A 15,378-nucleotide genomic window follows, 5' to 3' on the forward strand; every position below is an offset into this window, starting at 1 on the left:
CTTAGAGGGCCGAACAACTGTGACAAAAACAACTGTGACAAAAACAACTGTGACAAAAACAACTGTGACAAAAACAACTGTGACACTCCTCCTGATTAGAGGCTTCCTGTTCCTGAACCCTTAAAACTACCACAGCTCTTTTCCTTTGCTGCAGCTGGCGAGTGCTCTTCGCTGTTGCTTTTAAAGGTGCTGCTTTCATAGCTGCGTCCTTCAATGCAGGCGTAGTATCTGGGTTCCTTTGAGTCAATTCTGCAAATGAAGGGTACCTTTGGAAGAGGTCCTTCATCAGTTTGATCCCTTGTTTTCTGGGAGTTATATGTCTCATTTTAAAACTAAATGAGATATTTTTGTCAGGCTTCTTATGTCCTCCTTAGCTGACCTTTGTTCGACCTCAAAGCTTTTTATCATATCTTTAATTTCTTTCATTTATCTGCTGAATTCTTATATATATTCGGTTCCTCGTTTTATTGGTAGGTGCTTCGAGTCCATCCCTTCTCTCTATGTAGTTTTGTCTCTATGCTATTCTTCTTCCTAGATCTAATCTAGTGGGCTAGAATAGAGAGTGAGAGTGTGTGTAAGTGTGCGTGCATGTATGAATGCATAAACGAGTGTGTATGAATGCATATATGTGTGTGTGTGTATCTACGCATGTGTGTGTGTGTGTGTGTACTCACCTAGTTGTACTCACTTAGTTGTGCTTGCGGGGGTTGAGCTCTGGCTCTTTGGTCCCGCCTTTCAACTGTCAAACAATTGATGTACACGTTCCTGAGCCTATTGGGCTCAATCATAGCAACACTTAAAACTATGTTTGGAGTTTGCCTCCACCACATCACGTCCTAATGCATTCCATTTGTTAACTACTCTGACATTAAAAAAGTTCTTTCTAATATCTCTGTGGCTCATTTGGTGTGTGTGTGTGTGTGTGTGTGTGTGTGTGTGTGTGTGTGTGTGTGTGTGTGTGTGTGTGTGTGTGTGTGTGTGTGTGTGTGTGTATATGTGTGTGTGTACTCACCAAATTGTACTCACCTAGTTGTGCCTGCGTGGGTTAAGCTCTGGCTCCTTAGGCCCGCCTCTCAACTCTCAATCAATCAACTGCTTGTGTGTATGTGCTCAAAACGCCTGTATCCTTCCCAGGAAACAGACCCCACCGTGTGCACTCAGAAACAGTCTCTACCAGTTACTCTGTTTATACCCGCCTCACGGGGGAACGAGAGAACGAGGCAGGTAACAGACAGGTGGCTGGAATACGACAAAAATACCCCCTCCCCCATAACCCCACAACCCCCCCACCCACACACCCCCCCCCCCAAAAAAAAAATACAATACTCAGGCAGCGGGCGTCCATAGCGTCAGTCATTGCGGGATAAAACTCTGCAACGTGTATTTATGACTACATTTTGGACGTACATTAGGCAGCAGGAGATTTTCAACGGGAGTTAAAGCAGTTAGCTCATATAGGATGACCTATACCTTGAGGTGCTTCCGGGGCTTAGCGTCCCCCGCGGCCCGGTCGTCGACCAAGCCTCCTAGGAGCACCCGCCGGAAAAGGGAAGAATCGACGACGTTTCTTATATATATTTCAGACATATTTCTTCCTTTTCCGACGTGTGGTTCGGTCTTGATAGCGTCAAACACGTTACTCCTCGCAAGCACGTATAACCCGTCAAACACACAACGAAACTACGACGTTGCTACAACGTTCGAACAAGTTTTAACACCGCCTAACCAGTTATAACAACCAATATAGCAAGTTGTGACAACGGTCTAATCCGTCATAAACACGTTAAGCCAAGATGTAACAACTTTATTACATGTTGTAACAAACAGAAATTAGGGACAGTTACGATTTGTGTTTCCAGGGATATATTGTATAGGTTGTAGCATAACAAAGTCCTATATACATAGCTTATACAAAAACACCACGCAATATTTATGAAATAAGCTTATCTTGAGGTTATCTTGAGATGATTTCGGGACTTTAGTGTCCCCGCGGCCCGGTCCTCGACCAGGCCTCCACCCCCAGGAAGCAGCCCGTGACAGCCGACTAACACCCAGGTACCTACTTTACTGCTAGGTAACAGGGGCATATGGTGAAAGAAATTGCCCATTGTTTCTCGCCGGCGCCTGGGATCGAACCCAGGACCCAGGATCGCCGGCGCCTGGGATCGAACCCAGAACAACGAGAAACTCATAGTTTCCACATCACCAGAAACCTCCCTATTTATATTTTCAGCAGTGGAATGGGAAAACAACAGACTATGTACCCTAATAGAGAGGGATCATTGTGGGAAAGAGGGGAATCGAAGCTAGGTATGCAGAATGAGGTCAGCATGCAGAGAGGAAGAGCATCTGAGGTCCAGTGATCACTTGAGGGGGACGTGGGAGTAGGAGCATGTAGAGAAAAAGGTCAATGAAAGGGAAATAGTAGATGTGGGAGGTAGAATAGGGGTCACTGGAGTTAAACTATGGGTAGTAGGGCAGAGAGGGTATTGAAAAGGTAACGATAGAGTCAATGTGAGTATTGAAAAGCAGATAGGCAGAGAAGGTCAGGTCACTGGGGGGTAGAAATGGAGGGACGAAGAAAGGATAGGGGTCATTAGGGGGCAAAAAAGGTGAGATTGGGGGATAGAGAAGAGTCGCTGAGGGAGAAAGGATAGGAGGGAAGAGTGAGAAAGCACTGGAAGAGAAAGGTGGGAGAGAATAAAAAGATTAGGAGGGAATAGAAAGGGAGGGAGAAGGGCTAGAACGGGTGGAAGTGGGTAGAAAGGATGAGAGGATGAGATTAGCAAGGTAGGAGAGAGAGAGAGAGAGAGAGAGAGAGAGAGAGAGAGAGAGAGAGAGAGAGAGAGAGAGAGAGAGAGAGAGAGAGAGAGAGAGAGAGAGAGAGAGAGAGAGAGAAAGAGAGAGAGGGGTGACTGAGAAAGAAAGGGTAGGGTTGGGAAGAGAAAGGATTCACGCAACATTGACTATTCATTAAGAGACGAAGGCCTGCATGTGACCATCTGTAACAGCCTGATATTTTTGGGGCTTATGTCAGGTCACTCCTCCGCTCTTCACTCCAACACTCTTCTTACCCCCACACTCTTCACTCCACACTCTTCACCATCACACTGATAACACTCCCTCCCTTACACATACACACTCTTCCTCTTCACACTCACACCTCTATACTCCTCACCTCACATACTTCAACCCTCACACTTTTCACTCTCACACTATTTACCCATATATTCATCACCTTGACCCTCATCTCCCCCACACTCCACACTCTTCACCCCCCTCCCCCCCACACACACATACACACTTTTTTCAGGAATATAAGACTGCACGGGCCCTATGCCTTTGGCTGGCCCACGAAGTGCTTCTCGTTTCTCTCTTAGACGGTGGATTATTATTAATAACTCATAAATCCTTGTGTCGGGGGACAGGCCGCCAGTTTATATATACAGTACATGTTAGGCTTATATGGAGGTCCCCCACCCCTGTTCTCCAGAGTCAAATTACTGACCCTCCCACAGGATACAACCCCATAACAAACTGATTAATTCCTGGGTACTTATTTGTTGGTTGGTGGACAGGGGGACGTTTAGGTGATAGGAAACGCGCCCAATCATTTCTGTCCCCCCAGGGATTCGAACACCTCACCCTTGCCCCCTACACGTCTCCAACACCATCCCCCCCCCCGCCCCAACATTCGAACGCACTAAGTTACAGACCAGTGTCACTGACAAGTATTTCTTGCAAAGTGCTCAAGTCGGTAATCAGCTGAAAATAGTGAAGCACCTGAAGAGGCTCAACTTTCTTACGAAAAAACAACAAGAATCCAGAAAACGAAAATCATGGCTGATAAACTTGATAAGAGTTTAATGTCTACTAAAATAAATCAGGAAACAGATGGATATGTAGGCTTTGTTTTTAGAAGAAAATAAAGTAAAAAAATCAATGTTTCTCATAAATGGCTTTTGCACTAGATGGAGAATCAGGCTGGGATTGGAGAATCAGGCTGGGATTGGAGAATCAGGCTGGGATTGGAGAATCAGGCTGGGATTACTCTTGCACTCAACTGCATGAGTAAGGGAGGTACCTGAAAGCAGAGGTGCCTAGCTTGGCACCTCCTCTCTGTTATAGTCAAAGAGGAGGTGCCCTAAATAGAGGAGTGTGATAATTTTGGTTCCATAAGGCTCAGTCACCAGCGACGAACTAGTGGTTGCTGGAATTCGTTCCCAACAAGTGTAAGGTAATGATAATAGGATAAGGGAGGGACGAGGAGGTACCTACACACTCAAAGGAAGCTAATTTCCCCCAAAAAATTGAAACTAGAGAAAGATTTGTTGATATTATTCCGATTCTAACACCGGAGACACAACACATAAACAGAATAACATCAGCACCATGTAGGAACCAAACCACACACTAGAAGGTGAAGGGACGACGACGTTTCGGTCCGTCCTGGACCATTATGAAGTCATTATCACAATCGACTTGAGAATGGTCCAGGACGAACCGAAACGTCGTCGTCCCTTCACCTTCTAGTGTGTGGTCTGGTCAACATACTTTAGCCACGTTATTGTGACTCATCGCCTGCACAATGTAGGACGTTGGAAAAGATGAGAACATCATTTAGAAACTTAAATCAGGACTTCTTTAAGGCAATCTACGTAGAATGTTTAGACTAATACCAGAATTTTTCAGCAGAGGCATGTAATGTGCACTGTGTGAAGAATATATCCAATATTTAAAGAGAACAGAGGTTTGCAACGAGATTAGTACCAGATATAAGAGGATTAAGCTCATAGGACATGCAAATGGAACTATATCCCACAACTCAACTCATTCTCTCGTATAAAGCACAGCTCATTTTGACATATAAATCCCCTTAAGGCCCCAAAAAACTAATGTACTCAAAATGACAGCGGCTCGCAGAATTGACATGATGTTCCGCTTTCTATTCGTGAGAGTTCTGTTAGGTTAGGTTCGGGCAATGTAGTAATACATCAGTTTATTGACGTTGACAACGCGCTCGAGAGGACGGGCTAAACATGGAGGATAGACGAAACAGAGAGGGATATACTCACAACATACAAGATACTAAGGTATCATCAGTCATGGGAATAGTCAAGACAGAGAACATTGGGCAAGAGGATAAAAAAATGGAACTTGGAACCGGAAACGAGTGGAAGAAACATGAGGAAATGCTCGTACCCTGTACAGGTGGTCAACAAGTAGAATGGCCTGAAAGAAGACGGGTTGTCAAAGTCACTTCCATCCACAACTTTAAAGCTTGATTCGACCATTAGGATAGTTAAATTATAAGGCAAACTGCTCAACCAATCTAGCAGGCTGGGGGCATATAGAGCTAGACCACACTCCCCCCTGTAGACATTGATTGGCACCGGCAAGAATTTAAAAGGTTAATACGATTCGATTATTGACCATTATCAACCCCCAATCATTTCCCCAGTTAATTATAACTCAGTAATTTACCATCGCCACCACCAATCACCACCAATCACCAACACTCCCCAATACCAGTCCCTTCCATCACCGACCATGTCCAGTACGTGGTCCATCACCAACCATGTCCAGTACGTGGTCCATCACCGACCATGTTCAGTACGTGGTCCATCACCGACCATGTCCAGTACGTGATCCATCACCGACCATGTCCAGTACGTGATCCATCACCGACCATGTCCAGTACGTGGTCCATCACCGACCATGTTCAGTACGTGATCCATCACCGACCATGTCCAGTACGTGGTCCATCACCGACCATGTCCAGTACGTGGTCCATCACCGACCATGTCCAGTACGTGGTCCATCACCGACCATGTCCAGTACGTGGTCCATCACCGACCATGTTCAGTACGTGATCCATCACCGACCATGTCCAGTACGTGGTCCATCACCGACCATGTCCAATACGTGGTCCATCACCGACCATGTCCAGTACGTGATCCATCACCGACCATGTCCAATACGTGGTCCATCACCGACCATGTCCAGTACGTGGTCCATCACCGACCATGTTCAGTACGTGATCCATCACCGACCATGTCCAGTACGTGGTCCATCACCGACCATGTCCAGTACGTGATCCATCACCGACCATGTCCAGTACGTGGTCCATCACCGACCATGTCCAGTACGTGGTCCATCACCGACCATGTCCAGTACGTGGTCCATCACCAACCATGTTCAGTACGTGATCCATCACCACCACCCCCATTTCCGGCTCCATCACCAATGGCCCATCACTATTACCACCATATCCGGCTCTTCGCTATATTAAAAAGAGAACGCAGCCACATGAAACAATAAGAGAAATGACCTTAGAGGAGCAGACATAATCCAACACCAACAACATCATTTGAACATTATATAACATCAACGGCATATGTGAAGTTAGCAAACATAAGAACGTCATTTAGGACTGAAAACAAGGAGGTTCTCAAGTCAATATACACCGCCTGTGGAACCCCCTTACATGAGTATGTAGACCAGACCGAAAAACGTCGTCGTCCCTTCAATTTCTAGTGTGTGGTCTGGTCAACATACTTCAGCCACGTTATTGTGACTCATCGCCTGCATGAGTATGTAGCTCCAGCATGGAACCCCACACCTTATGAAGCATTATCAGGAACTTGAGCAAGTTCAGAGGTTTGCAACTAGATTAGTAACCAGAATAGAGAGGTCTGAGCTATGAGGACAGGATGAGAGAACTCAGCCACACTATCTAAGAAAGAAGTAACATACGAGGGGATATGATCGCTATGTACAAGATCTTGAGGGGGAATCAAGTGGATGGAGGGAGCTTGTTTAAATTAAAATTAGGTAGACATGTCCGTAATTCTAATTTTCCTCAATATACGACCCGTCAATTTGTTTAACAACCAGGTAACCATTCACTGCTGGGTGAACAGGGGCTACAGTTAACGATTGGCACTCAGTGAATCCTTCCAGGCCAGGATACGAACCCAGGCCAAAGCGCTCGCGAAACACAAGGCGAGTGTGTTACCACTTCGTAACTTGGACTGGAAAATTAGTAAATCTTCTCCATATTCCTCCAACACCACCACTACTACTTCTACCACTACTTCTACCACTACTTCTACCACTACTTCTACCCCTACTTCTACCACTACTTCTACCACTACTTCTACCACTACTTCTACCACTACTTCTACCCCTACTTCTACCACTATCACTACGAGCACCGCCACCCACACTACCCTCACCACAACCACCTTCTCTATCTTCCACTACCATCGTCACCACCACCACCACCACCACCACCACTATCGCTTCCTCCACCAACAACACTACCACAACTACCACCATCACTATTGCCACTACTACCACCACAGCTGCCATTACCACTACAACTACCACCATCACCTTCAACACGACTGTCACCCCCCACCCACGACTACCATCATCATTATCAACCACCATCGCTTCTACTACCACTACTACCACCACTACCACCACCACTACCATCATCCCACACACCACAAGCAATATACAGACGCCAGTTATCTGCTTCTCGTTCCCACTGTTCATTATGGCATGTAGTCTCTAAGGACCATAATATCATTTACAGCGAATTGATATTTCATTTTGAAACTTTTACTGACACACACACACACACACACACACACACACACACACACACACACACACACACACACACACACACACACACACACACACACACACAGGGCCGGTGGTTGTGTGGGACAGCACGCTTGATACGTAGTCATGTGGACCGGGGTGCGATTCCTGGGGCCGGCAGAAACAAATGGGCAGAATTTCTTTCACCCTGATGTTGTGTGTGTATTCACTGGTGTTGTTACTTAAAACTTTTTTTTTCCGAGTAGCTGAATCTAAAACAACAACAACAGCGCACAAACACATATATACTGACACACACACTCGCAAACACACACCTATGCATATACAAACACTACCACACATACATATGCACAAACGCACACAAATACACACACACCCTCTTCAAAATAGAAAGCAACACATAATCTAAAACCATTCTGGCGCATTGTTTTAAAGCACAAATTAAAAAGCAAATGTGTGGACAATGAGAGAGGAGGCATGCATATTGGCAAAGAAGGAAAATTAAAAATGTTCACCAAAATTTAAATTTGATACATAGTATGAATATTTATACATATTTTTTTCACACCCTCTGATATTGAATACAATCAGCAGATGCGTGAACTAGCCAAGACCCGAACACACTTCTCACTTAACAGTAAGTAATTAATTTTCAAAAGAAGGTACCTAGCCAGGCAGGCTATGGAACAAGTCCAACATGCATTTGTATCTAAGTACCATTATGTGGCTACATCCTCCTATATAAATACATATTACTACATATCAAGGGAACACATGAGTGACTGCCAATGGCATATACATCACATATTTTATTTTATAATAATCCAAAAGATACAGCAGCAGGAATTATTTATATTTAACATTCCTGTAAATGGTATTCCCATAAAAATTGTTTAATTTGGAGCCAGCCAGGAGGCTATAAGTACATTTCCACTTTATCATTATTGGAGTTTTTGCCCTCGACGTTAAAAGCCTCCGACCCACACGCAAACACATACATTCTCACACACACACACACACACACACACACACACACACACACACACACACACACACACACACACACACACACACACACACACACACACTCACACGTGCGAGGGGCCGGTGGCTGAGTGGACATAATGCTGGCCACGTAATCCTGTGGACCGGGGTTCGATTCCCGGCGTCGGCGAGAAACAACGGGCAGAGTTTCTTTCACCCTGATGACCTTGTTACCTATCAGTAAATCGGTACCTGGGAGTTAGACAACTTTTACGAGCTGCTTCCTGTTTGTGTGTGTGTGTGTGTGTGTGTGTGTGTGTGTGTGTGTGTGTGTGTGTGTGTGTGTGTGTGTGTGTGTGTGTGTGTGTGTGTGTGTGTGTGTGTGTTTGTGTGTGTGTGTGTGTGTGTGTGTGTGTGTGTGTGTGTGTGCGTGTGTGTGTAGCTACACACACGTAAAAGCTACAGCAAGAGACCAGGTGATAGGTTTAAAGAGACAAGGGAAAAATGAAGGGTCCCGAAAAACCATAAGGTGCGTGAGGAACTCAACAAAAGATTTTAGAAGGTATTTACAAACAAACCAACGTGGAGAGCAGAGTTGAGTGTTGAAAAGGCAGACGAATCACGGAATGATTTACAGAACTAATCACTATCAAAGAGATAAGGAAATACCTGAAGGAACTAGATGCAACAAAAATCAATAGGGGCCACTTTTAATATCACCATAACTTCTGAATGAGGTAGCGAAAGGTGCTTTGTTACCCACTAAATTATGTCTTCGAAAAAAAAGACTCGAAATAGGAATTCAGGAATGCTGGAAAAAAGGTCAATTAAATATAGCCCCAACAGTCAAGCAAGGAGACAGACAGGAGGCACTAAATTACAGACCAGTGTCACTGACCAAAAATATTCCATGTAAAGTATTGGGGAGAATAATTGATTTGAGAACTATGAAGACCTGGAGAGGCTAAACTTTGTAACAGAACGACAGCATGGATTTAGAAGGGAAAAGTTGTGCCTAACAAACTTAATCGAGTTCTATGACAAGGTAATACGACTGGAAACAGAAATCTGGGTAGACAGCATTTTCCTAGACTATCAAAAAAACCTTTGATAATGTTTATCATGAAAGAATACTGTACAATATGAGGAATGATTAATGCCCTATATATATATATATATATATATATATATATATATATATATATATATATATATATATATATATATATATATATATATATATATATATATATGCGAACAAGCCTGAATGGTCCCCAGGACTATATGCGACTGAAAACTCACACCCCAGAAGTGACTCGAACCCATACTCCCAGGAGCAACGCAACTGGTAACTACAGGGCGCCTTAATCCGCTTGACCATCACGGCCGGACAAAAGGAAGTGGTAGCCGAAGCTATTTGAACCACTTCCCCGCCGGCAACTCGGATGGTAATCTTGGCATAGCATTTCACCAAATCACCTCATTCTTTGGGGCACACGTGAGGAACACAAATGCGAACAAGCCTGAATGGTCCCCAGGACTATATGCGACTGAAAACTGGCTTGTTCGCATTCAGGCTTGTTCGCATTTGTGTTCCTCACGTGTGCCCCAAAGAATGAGGTGATTTAGGTGAAATGCTATGCCCAAGATTACCATCCGAGTTGCCGGCGGGGAAGTGGTTCAAATAGCTTCGGCTACCACTTCCTTTTGTCCGGCCGTGATGGTCAAGCGGATTAAGGCGCCCTGTAGTTACCAGTTGCGTTGCTCCTGGGAGTATGGGTTCGAGTCACTTCTGGGGTGTGAGTTTTCAGTCATATATATATATATATATATATATATATATATATATATATATACGTTCTATATATATATATATATATATATATATATATATATATATATATATATATATATATATATATATATATATATATATATATATATATATATATACGTTCTGGTCGTACCTAGTAGCCAGAACGCACTTCTCAGCCTACTATGCAAGGCCCGATTTGCCTAATAAGCCAAGTTTTCCTGAATTAATTGTTTTTCGACTACCTAACCTACCTAATCTAACCTAACTTTTTCGGCTACCTAACCTAACCTAACCTATAGAGATAGGTTAGGTGAGGTTAGGTAGGATTGGTTAGGTTCGGTCATATATCTACGTTAATTTTAACTCTAATAAAAAAAATTGACCTCATACATAATGAAATGGGTAGATTTATCATTTCATAAGAAAAAAAATAGAGAAAATTTATTAATTCAGGAAAACTTGGCTTATTAGGCAATGTAAGGGCAAGGATTGTTGTGCAAGGATTGGATTATATGGATTAGACTCTAAAGACTGGAGTGTAAGGATTAAAACAATATGTTTGGATGAAGCTGAATGGATTAGACTTTATTATTTAGAATACACGGATTAGTGTAAGAATTGAAATGCAATGATTATACTCTATATAAGGATCAGAATGCATGCATAAGAATGATAAGATCGAATGAAAAGAATACAGTGTGATGATTACAACGTGAGGATTACAGTGTAAGGATTACAAGATGAGGATTACTGTCGAAGGATTATAGTGTAATGATTGCTGTGTATTACACTAAAATAATTATAGAACAGTCATTAGTTTCTGGGTTTCATCGTAAGGTGAAATAATTATATTTCACTGTAAGACATATTATGTGTGGGCGGGTCAAGGTGAAGATTACAGAAGATAAGTGAGATAGAAGATTACAGATAGATGAAGATTATAGAAGAAGAAGAAGAGACTACCGACCTCTTTGGGTCGTTTACTATAGTAATTGAGAACAACTAATCCTCTAGCTGAGATCATTTTGAAATAATGAACTTAAAAATAAATCCAAATAAATACAGCCCTATATACTCTTACTCGTAAAACCTGCCTTCCTTGTATTTAAGTGAATTCAATAATATTTATATTGACAGAACTTTTACATTAGAAAGGAAAAAACTTCATCTTGTATATTTGGTGAGAATTTTCAGAAAAAACGAGCAAAATTAATAATTGAATTTTGGTCTCATCGAAATCAATATATATATATGAACAAAATCTTCGTTTAAAATTTGTGGATTTTCGTCCAATATTATAAGCATCACATCTTCATAAAAGACGAAACTAACACCCACAAACCTTTTCTTAACTTATAGTTTCCAATCAGCTTTCTCATAGTTAAACACTGTCGATTTAATATTTAATATATAAATAATATTTCAATAAATGGCAGATAATTATTTGCTTTAGTCAGTACTGAAATTTGATGGAATTTCCATACAAAATAAAGTTGTTTATTTTGATTTGTCCTTATTTGCAGGGATGGAGATTATGAATGGCAAGAACTTTGACCGATTGGATGACCAAGGCGTCGGCACATTGTCTCTCGAGACGCCGGAGGCAACGCTATGTCACCTGGGCAACCACCACCACCAACTGGACCCGTTGGCACCAACGCTCTCCTTGCCAGGGCACCAAATAACCCCCAAAGGTCCACCTGCTAACGCGAGTACGTTCTCACTAACAGACAAACACACAGCGGGAAGTCTACGAGCGTGAACACTCCTCGGGTAAAGCTCCTGTGACCTCTGGTGACCTCTGATGACCACGCCGCTAACGAGCCGGTCTAACGACCTCTATACGAGCCAGTTCTCCCGGTCGGAGGCTCCCCTCAAGTCGTACATTACTCCGAGAGGTTCACAACCAACCCTAAGGCATATTTACAAGACAATTACTTCAGGAATACTGTAAATAATTGAGGGAACACAGAACGAGTGCTCCTTTGAAAGCCCCAGGAGCACGGAACTTATGTGTTCCTAACAGTTGCCAGCAACACCTCAGAGTGTGGCGGGGCCACTGTTTACCCCGGGTGTTATGCTAGCCTACACCCGGCTCCATCTGCCCCTATGTGTCTTACACTCTATGTTTTTCACAGCAGAGTATATTGTACAAACCTCTGACATGAGGTGCATATATATATATATATATATATATATATATATATATATATATATATATATATATATATATATATATATATATATATATATATATATATATATATATATGTCGTACCTAGTAGCCAGAACTCACTTCTCAGCCTACTATTCAAGGCCCGATTTGCCTAATAAGCCAAGTTTTCATGAATTAATATATTTACTATAATTTTTTTCTTATGAAATGATAAAGCTACCCTTTTCACTATGTATGAGGTCAATTTTTTTTATTGGAGGTAAAATTAACGTAGATATATGACCGAACCTAACCAACCCTACCTAACCTAACCTAACCTATATATATAGGTAAGGTTAGGTTAGGTAGGCAAAAAAAGCTAGGTTAGGTTAGGTTAGGTAGGTTAGGTAGACGAAAAAACATTATTCATGAAAACTTGGCTTATTAGGCAAATCGGGCCTTGCATAGTAGGCTGAGAAGTGAGTTCTGGCTACTAGGTACGACATATATATATATATATATATATATATATATATATATATATATATATATATATATATATATATATATATACATATATGTATATATATACATTTGTATGTGCGTGTATGTTTGCCGCGTGTGCATAAGTGGGTATATAAATATACGAAATGGAAATCGTGTGCACAAACTCATATGTGTATTATGTGTTTATAGCCAAGCACCTGACTGCGGCCAAATGTAGTGGGCAGATTAGGCAAGCGGCGGCCAGGAGCCTCACAGCTGACCTGCTCTGTCAAACTCAATTACCCCGATATTTTCCCCCCCGGCTAAATTAAATTAGCTGAATGCTGGAGGATATTTGGCAAGAAATGAACAATTTATCATTTTGTCGTGAATTTCTGGCGCGTGTCCTTGTCGCTGTGTTTACGGAGCGATATGAACGAGGCGCCAGCCGGCGACACACTCCGGGTAATTTTAAAATCCGTTTACTTTTATAAGCTGTATGGACGTCCAGGTGTCATCAATTTTAGCTACAGATATAAATGTTTAAGCGAGTGTATGTTGATGAATGAAAGCTCGAATTGCTTTTGAGTCTTTTGATGATAGGTGAGCGGAGGTGGGTTTGAGCAGACAGCTGGTCAGCTTGTAATCTTGGTAGACAGTCGGCTAGTATACCAGCCAGTCTGTCAGCCAGCCTGCTAGCCAGCCAGCCAGCCAGCCAGCCAGCCAGCCTGCTCACAAGGCAAGCCATTCAGCTGGCCAGCCAGTACGCAAGGCAGCCAACCTGCAAGTTAGTCTGTCAGCAAGACCGCCATGTGACCAGTCAGCCAGCCAGCCAGCCAGCCTGCCAGCCAGCCAGCCAGCCAGCCAGCCAGCCAACCAGCCAGCCTGCCAGCCAGCCTGCCCACAAGGCAGCCATTCAGCTGGCCAGCCAGTCAGCCAGCCAGCCAGTCAGCCAGCTTACCACTATCAGCCAACCGGCCAGACAGACAGCCTAGCATTACCAGCCTGTCAGACATTCTACCTGCTCGCCTCCACACGTCATCAACCAGACCTTTGAGCAGAAGCCGTGTCAATCGTGTCAACACGGCCTCAGAGGACGAAACGGAAGTTTCCTATTTTTTTTGTTCGTACTAAAAGCCTGTCGCGATCAAGTGAACTATTTTCGATTTATAAATGTATATCGTGTTCCATGTTGTGGAGGAAAATGCACATTACTGCCTGGTCGACCTACGCCAATTTCCCTCCTCCCCCCCCTGAGGGCGTTGTAACCAGCTTTTGCAGTCATCAGATATACTCAGTTCTTTTGTTTTTTGGTCGATGTAAATATATTAGTTGGATGATAGCTGTCACTAGGAGCGTCGCCCGAGAATGACTGCCTGCGTCCGTGCCAAAATTTACATGTGTTCTTTGTGAATAAAACGCCCAGTGCTCATGGCTTTGATTTGATTCTTTGATCCTTATTACGGTATATACCATTTGCTCTGTCTCTCTCAGAGGGTGCGTGGTTCATGCTGGTTGGATATTATGAACCTTTTATTAGTATGTTTCTTTCGTTATATATGATTGATGTATTTCGCTATGGTGCACCTTGGCAGCCTCTACGGATACCAACCTTGAGGTTACCTTGAGGTGCTTCCGGGGCTTAGCGTCCCCGCGGCCCGGTCGTCGAACAGGCCTCCTGGACCCAGGTGAGATCTTGCGAATTGCAACAGCAAAATTTTCAAATAAATTGTTGTGAGTTCGTTAGAAAATTTCCTTCCCAGGTGAAAAAGAATCTAAGAAATGAAGAGAAGATTTCCTCATCAAAATTTTACCAAATATTTTCGTTTACATTCAGCATTCATCAACACATGTTTACATATATTTTCTATCTCGAATTTGTATTATGAGGAACAAGATGATCTGAGAATAGGGAGACGTCATCCTTATCTAATAATAGGTTTTCGAAATCGTTTTCCATCATCTGGCCTTTAAAAAATAGGAATTTTCAGAAATAAGAAAAAAGGTAATATATATATAAATAAATAAATAAATAAATAAATAAATATATATATATATATATATATATATATATATATATATATATATATATATATATATATATATATATATATATATATATATATATAACTGAAAACTCACACCCCAGAAGTGACTCGAACCCATACTCACAAGGTCCTGGGGACCATTCAGGCTTGTTCGCATTTGTGTTCCTCACGTGTGCCCCAAAGAATGAGGTGACTTTTGTAAAATGCTATGCCCAAGATTACTATCCGAGTGCCGGCGGTGGGGTGGTTCAAAT

General features: G+C 42.6%; 1 protein-coding gene across 1 annotated transcript in view; it reads left to right on the forward strand.

Annotated features, from left to right (window-relative positions):
- LOC138353108 (uncharacterized) overlaps nucleotides 1-12,620 on the forward strand; it is a 215,854-nt gene extending 203,234 nt beyond the window's left edge. The window contains exon 7 of the mRNA XM_069305835.1: nucleotides 11,959-12,620. Within this exon, the coding sequence (XP_069161936.1) occupies nucleotides 11,959-12,197 (239 nt within the window). The 3' untranslated portion in view covers nucleotides 12,198-12,620. The remainder of the gene's footprint in view (nucleotides 1-11,958) is intronic.
- The last annotated feature ends 2,758 nt before the right edge of the window (nucleotides 12,621-15,378 follow it).

The sequence above is a fragment of the Procambarus clarkii genome, chromosome 56, assembly GCF_040958095.1.
Source record: "Procambarus clarkii isolate CNS0578487 chromosome 56, FALCON_Pclarkii_2.0, whole genome shotgun sequence".
In the NCBI taxonomy this organism is placed as follows: domain Eukaryota; kingdom Metazoa; phylum Arthropoda; class Malacostraca; order Decapoda; family Cambaridae; genus Procambarus; species Procambarus clarkii.